General features: G+C 42.7%; 2 protein-coding genes across 4 annotated transcripts; one reads left to right on the forward strand and one right to left on the reverse strand.

Annotated features, from left to right (window-relative positions):
- Positions 1–486: 486 nt before the first annotated feature.
- Positions 487–4,061, forward strand: LOC123128505 (putative D-cysteine desulfhydrase 1, mitochondrial). Its single transcript, XM_044548532.1, has 10 exons — positions 487–794; positions 976–1,041; positions 1,153–1,347; positions 1,435–1,545; positions 1,930–2,021; positions 2,700–2,789; positions 2,925–2,982; positions 3,053–3,166; positions 3,371–3,468; positions 3,667–4,061. The coding sequence occupies exons 1-10, from the start codon at positions 561–563 to the stop codon at positions 3,869–3,871; spliced, it is 1,263 nt and encodes a 420-aa protein (XP_044404467.1). The 5' UTR covers positions 487–560; the 3' UTR covers positions 3,872–4,061.
- Positions 4,062–4,227: 166 nt separating this feature from the next.
- Positions 4,228–5,668, reverse strand: LOC123128506 (universal stress protein PHOS32). 3 transcript variants are annotated; one of them, XM_044548535.1, is made up of 5 exons: positions 5,469–5,668; positions 5,202–5,393; positions 4,981–5,090; positions 4,703–4,821; positions 4,228–4,602 (listed from the first exon to the last, which is right to left on the reverse strand). In XM_044548535.1, exons 2-5 carry the CDS (start codon positions 5,377–5,379, stop codon positions 4,512–4,514), a joined length of 498 nt encoding a protein of 165 aa, XP_044404470.1. In that variant the 5' UTR covers positions 5,380–5,393; positions 5,469–5,668; the 3' UTR covers positions 4,228–4,511. The 3 variants fall into 3 exon arrangements, with proteins under 3 accessions (XP_044404470.1, XP_044404468.1, XP_044404469.1); XM_044548533.1 differs by having other exon boundaries at positions 5,202–5,403; positions 5,469–5,609; XM_044548534.1 differs by having other exon boundaries at positions 5,202–5,596.
- Positions 5,669–6,125: the final 457 nt, after the last annotated feature.

The following is a 6,125-nucleotide window of genomic DNA, read 5'->3' on the forward strand; positions in this document are numbered from 1 at the left end:
TGCTATTCGTCACCCTGGGTGAGGAATAGTTATTCTTCACCCCCCTCTATTTTACCATCAATGCATCGTAATTTTATATTCCGTAAGTTTTGTCTTATTTCCGACGCAAAAAGGGACCGTAAGAAAATACATAATCGCCGTAAAAAATATTTTATGTTACGTAAAATTACAAACATAAAAACATAGTCTAAAATATACATAAATTGCAAATTTTCTTGTTTTATGACCTATATTATTATTTTTTTATGTCAAATTTTACGTAGTGAATCAATATAAATGTAACTATTTGAATTCAAAACGTAATTTAATTATGAATGATCTAAGATTACCTCAGGTGAAGAATAACTTATTCTGCACCCTGAGTGATGAATAATAACACTATATGTATGTATATATATATATATCAAACTAAAAGTAAGTTCATAACAGAAGTTATCGTTTGCGTCCCAAAAAGAAAAATTATCGTTTGCGGACTGTCAGTGACACGTGGGCAGCGGGGCTGGTACAGCCGTCTTCCGCCGGCCCTGCACTCGAGCGTGCGCGAATCTGTCAATCCCCTCATGCTCCTGAGACCGGCCCTCCCCGTCGCCGTCAGTTCCACTCTCCCACTCATCTCCCATCTCGCCGCCGTCCGCCGTCGGTGCTCAATCGCCGCCACGGGCATGGCCGGAGTCTCCGCCGCCTCTCCTGCCGCAGCACAGATCGGCAGCTTCCTCTCCAAGAAGCCCTACGCGCCGCCGTCCTGGGCCTCGCACCTCGCCCTCGCCCCATCCCACACTTTCTCCCTTGGCCACGTAAGCTTCGCCGTCTCTACCACTGGGCTACCCCTACTTGCTCCAATGACTAATTGACGCCTCCCAAGCTACTTAGATAGATTACTCAGTGACTTTGAGGTCGTTTTTATTTACTAGATATCGTCTGAAAAAGTATCAATCATGTGTAATTCATAGCTTTCTTTTTTCGTATTCCAAACAGTTCCCGACCCCGATTCACAAATGGAATCTGCCAAATCTGCCGGAGGGCACTGAAGTATGGATCAAGGTGCTGCACGAACCACACCATTCTGTTCATTTTCTAGTGCCGTATAAGGGTAGAAGATAGAATGCTTAGTGGCATCTGTGTTCTGACAAGGGAGCTTTGGTGACACTGTAGCGGGACGATCTATCGGGTATGCAGCTGAGCGGGAACAAGGTCCGGAAGCTCGAGTTTCTGTTGTCCGATGCCGTCGCGCAGGGTGCGGACTGCGTTATCACTGTCGGTGGTATCCAGAGCAACCACTGCCGTGCGACGGCGGTGGCTGCCAAGTATCTCAATCTTGACTGTTATTTGATACTGCGTACTTCCAAGGTAATCTGTGTGCTTGTGAGGTGGTATTGATGGAATTCTGCGTCGTAATGCAATTGGTTTGACCTGATTTTGGTTGGACATTTTCAGCTTCTTGTGGATCAGGACCCTGGTTTGGTTGGCAATCTCCTTGTTGAGAGACTCTTGGGAGCGCACATTGATCTCGTCTCAAAAGAAGAGTATGGGAAAATTGGCAGTGTGGTATGCTCATCTCCATTATAAATCCTGTTACTATTTTTTGGATTTTCGTAGTTCTGTCAGCCCATGTTTAGTCAAAACGTTATTCATACCAGAGCGTTACTCATGATCCATGCTTGATCAATTATCTTGGTTGTCAAAAGATCATGCATCAAGTAGTTCATTCAGAGTGTTCGTTCATATTTACTAGTGTCATCCTTTCCCTCCATTGAAATTATTTATGTTACTGCCTGTTGGTGGGTTGCAAGTAGATAAAATGCTTTGTGGAACTGCCTGTTAACACTTCCTCATTGACTTAATTTCCTTCTTTCTGATTCTTTTAATCATTTTTGAAGCTTCCATATTGGTTAAGAGGTTTCTATCCACGCATTGATTTGTTTTGTATAGGCTTTAGCGGACTTGCTTAAAAATAAGCTTTTGGAGGAAGGACGGAAGCCATATGTGATTCCTGTTGGTGGATCCAATTCACTTGGAACTTGGTATTATCCCATATTTGATGCAAAGTTTTAACCGCAACATCATTTTTCTTATTTTTCGTGTTCATAGCATATTTTGATATTTCTTCTAGTAGTATCCATGGCTTGACATCTCTCAGCTCATTGCGGAAGTAGTGTCGCAATTTTCTATTTTTGAGAATTGTCTAGAAAATGAAACTGGCTGATCTCATTTAAGCAAGAAGATCTGGGTAACATACCAATGTCTCATACTGTAGCTAGCCACTGGAGTGTAGGATACTATGAATAGTGACTTATTGTGCTCAGGGCCAGTTCTTTTCGGCGATTCTCCCAGAATCGCCATCCTCAGCTTCTTCCAGAATCGCCACTCCATATTTTTTTTACAATCCTATCTAGTTAAGGTCTAATTAGACAGGATTGTAAAAAACATATGAAGTGATGATTATGGGAGAAGCTGGGGAGGGGGGCGATTCTGGTAGAATCCCCCAAAAGAACTGGCCCTCAATCTGCAACCATATGCCAAAGAAAATGTAGCGTACTATATCCAGAATATGTAAAAGGGAATGGTTAAGATTATAAGATTGTGTGCATCTAAAAAGAAGGTTTGGAGTTCAAACAGTTCTCATAAATTTATGCAAATGGTAGTTACTTCAGAAATGTCAATCATATGTTTGTAACAAACATTGCGTCTTACTTTTACAGGGGATATATTGAAGCAGTAAGAGAGCTTGAGCAGCAAATTCAGTTATCTGGCGATGTTCAGTTTGATGACATTGTTGTTGCCTGTGGCAGGTATTTCATCAGCATCCACTCTATCCTTATGGAGGTAGTAGTTATGTGTGTGCACTTGCCATTGTGTCAGGCCTAGATCCTGGAAGTTGTGACACTGACCCTTCATGGCTTTTGATGAAATCGAACATTTTGCAGTGGTGGAACCATTGCTGGTCTTGCTTTAGGATCAAAATTGAGTAGCTTAACGGCAAAAGTATGAACTTTCTTATGCTATTTTCTTACCCTGGTGAAGTTTAAATACTAATTATCCACTTGTAGGACAGGTCCATGCTTTCTCTGTTTGCGATGACCCTGAATACTTCTATGATTATGTTCAAGGCCTGATTGATGGACTACAATCTGGCTTGGATTCACATGATATAGTCAGCATTCAAAATGTGAGTATATTTATCTTTCAGCATTAAACTAATTGTAAAAACAGTTTTTTGTGGACTATAAAATATTTCAGAGCATAAACTCCAAAATTACGTCTGTAGTGCTTGTTTATTCATTTCATAGTTCATCTTTGTGAGGTAACTCTACTTCTGAGTCCACCCTATTTGCAAGTTGGTCGATTTGTGAATATTTTGCTTGCTTGACAGGCTAAGGGCTTAGGTTATGCCATGAACACAGCCGAGGAGCTTAAGTTTGTTAAAGATATAGCTACTGCAACGGGCATTGTGCTTGATCCAGTCTACAGGTGCAATACTCTTCTTCTATATGGGATGTGACATGTGATTTAATATCGTCTACTAGTGTTGTTAAAAATAAAAAATAAAAATGTTTTCCTCTGTCAAGTTAAGATAATACTAGCAATCCTTTTAACAGATTCAAATTTATTAAGAGATTTAGCATTTATCTTGCTTAATGAGGACATGTATGCTTTCTTTTTCTGCAGTGGGAAGGGAGCATATGCAATGCTAAAAGACATGGCCGATAATCCATCTAAGTGGAAAGGGCGAAAAGTCCTCTTTGTCCATACAGGCGGTCTTCTTGGGTTGTATGACAAGGTTGATCAGATGTCATCTTTGGCTGGGAGCTGGCGCAGAATGGATCTTGAAGAATCAGTCCCGCGCAAAGATGGCACTGGTAAGATGTTCTGATTGATATGCTCCAGAAACTGCTTCCATTATGGGTTGGAGTTCCAGAAATGCCATTCATCTTAAGAGTATACACTCTTACGTTTGTAAAAGAAAATTCAGAATAGACAGCCAGCATGGAGCACAATGTTGATATACAAGTATAAAGTGCATCTTTCTCCCATTTGAAATAAAGCTATCTGGTTTATTTAAATGCCTTATGTTTCTTTTTTGTGCTATGTAATCTTGTGTTTAGTTACAAAAAATTCAGTCTTGGATATTCCAGAGAGACCTAGTTAGCAGTAGCTGTTTATGCTCATTCATGCTGATGCTATACATCAGCTGCCAACTAATAAGGTTCCAGCTTCGACTGGGTTTCATTGAGAAGCAACCAAAATAATGGGTCTGTCTAGTCATGCACATAATCGAAAATGCACCACTGAACAAGTCTGTAGGCATTTTTTTTACAAATAGTATGTAAGAAACAACAGATTGTAGTATAACTAGGAGATAACAGAGGAAAACACACTGAATTTGCACCACAAGGATAGCTAGGAATCCAAAAAGGCAAAATATCACTATCAGTCTTAAATAGCACCATTTGCACCTACGCTGACAGACCAACGAACACACAAATTAGCCCATCATTCCAGAAGTGACATCTTCAAGCAAGTGATCCATTTGGTCCACGCACCACTGTGACGGGGCAGGTTGCATTGTTGACAACATAGTTGCTGACGCTTCCAAGGAGTGCTCTGCATCGAGGTCCAAGGAGATGCAGAAATATGAGAAAACTCTGATTAGCCAAGAACTAGATCCTCATAGTTTAGTCAGGAAGAGGTTCAGGTGTACTACCTTTTCAAGGGCCCTAAGCCCCTGCAACCAAGCACAACAGAGTCCACCTTGAGATCATCTACAGCCTCGCAAAGTTTCTCCCTTGCGTCGCCCCAGTATATTTTTGCCAGTATTTCTACCTGCTCCAGCCAACATAGAATCGACTGTTCAATTAACAGCACATTTTGATCGAACATGGTTTCTCCTAAAGCTTTGGTTGCGTGAACCTGGCCTTAGAAACTCAACATAGGTAACTGTATGAACAATTCAGTAGTTACTGTAGACTGCAGAGCTATTACCTGCTTGGATTTGGACTCAGCTTGCAGGATCTCCAGCACCTCCTTGTCAGGGTTGACCCCGTACCGCGCCTGCACGTTCATCTCCATGAACTCCAGCAGAGGGATCAGAGCTTCAGTTGCAGGTAAAACCCCAAACGATGGTGTCAGTTGCAATCTTAGCGAAACAGAAAAGAGTAGTGAGCTACACAACAGAACAGAGGATTCAGTGTATTCACACATACGTGAACCGGTGCTCTTCCAGAGCCCCTTGTGGCTGGCGTCTGCTCCCTTGGGGAGGACGTGGATGAGGATGATCCGGTCGCCGGCCTTCACCAGGTTCTCGACCACCCACCTCGTCGCCGCCTTGCTGGACGGCGAGTAGTCCATCGCCAGGCCGATGGTGCGCTTCCCGGCCGCCATGTCCGCGAGAGTTTCTGGACGAAGCTGGACGAAGGTGTTGAAGGAAAAGCTGGAAGCAAAGAGGAGGTGTTGGGAGAGGAGGTACTAACCAATGTGCTTGGTGCTATTTCTGGGTTAAGGATTGTGCTCCAAGCAGCGGTATTTAAGGTGCTTGGATTGGATGGAGTACAGCAAAACAGCCTCTGATGATCGCGAAGTTGCAGCCTAGGTCGGCTTTTGGTTTTATTCGCCTTTTTCTGGCAGAATGAGGGGAGGGTGGTGGCTTTATTCCTTGGAGCAAAACTGTTGCTCTGATGGATTCTTTCCTTTTCCATGGCCGCTGGGTCCTTGCCAGATGGGCAAAGCTATGATGGTAGATCGAGGTCCAGAAGGCTCTCCGCCTCTCTGGAAAGCTCAGGAACCGCTCCGTCCAAGTTTAGTAAAACTCCGGCTGGAAACCAATAATGTTTCCAACTGTAGTAGATTTCGGCCGTTTTACTGTTGGCGTAGGCGGGTGAGTGAGAGTTCCCCTGTTCTACTAGCAGAGGTTGAGGTTCTGGAAATTTTGGTGGCGTGGTTTGGAAATCTATGGGCTTTTTGCAAAAACCGGGGCCGGCCGGGCGGGGAATCTTGTTCTTTGATATTGTTACATCTTGCACATGCGATTGCAATAGGATATAAATATTATAGTACTACGTTTTCCCGTGATTAATCTTTCCATATTAATTTGATTGTATAAATAAATGTTTATCAAATCATGCCATTAA

Source organism: Triticum aestivum, chromosome 6A (assembly GCF_018294505.1).
Source record: "Triticum aestivum cultivar Chinese Spring chromosome 6A, IWGSC CS RefSeq v2.1, whole genome shotgun sequence".
Classification (NCBI taxonomy): Eukaryota; Viridiplantae; Streptophyta; class Magnoliopsida; order Poales; family Poaceae; genus Triticum; species Triticum aestivum.

What these genes read in the sequence shown, in the direction of transcription:
- LOC123128505 (XM_044548532.1), top strand. Translation starts at nt 561, where the DNA reads ATGCTCCTGAGACCGGCCCTCCCCGTCGCCGTCAGTTCCACTCTCCCA. An exon ending in TCCAATTCACTTGGAACTTG is followed by an intron (nt 2,022 to 2,699) that starts GTATTATCCCAT and finishes TTACTTTTACAG; the next exon opens with GGGATATATTGAAGCAGTAA. An exon ending in ATTGTTGTTGCCTGTGGCAG is followed by an intron (nt 2,790 to 2,924) that starts GTATTTCATCAG and finishes AACATTTTGCAG; the next exon opens with TGGTGGAACCATTGCTGGTC.
- LOC123128506 (XM_044548535.1), bottom strand. Translation starts at nt 5,379, where the DNA reads ATGGCGGCCGGGAAGCGCACCATCGGCCTGGCGATGGACTACTCGCCG. An exon ending in CTGAGTCCAAATCCAAGCAG is followed by an intron (nt 4,822 to 4,980) that starts GTAATAGCTCTG and finishes TGGCTGGAGCAG; the next exon opens with GTAGAAATACTGGCAAAAAT. An exon ending in GGCTTAGGGCCCTTGAAAAG is followed by an intron (nt 4,603 to 4,702) that starts GTAGTACACCTG and finishes ACCTCGATGCAG; the next exon opens with AGCACTCCTTGGAAGCGTCA.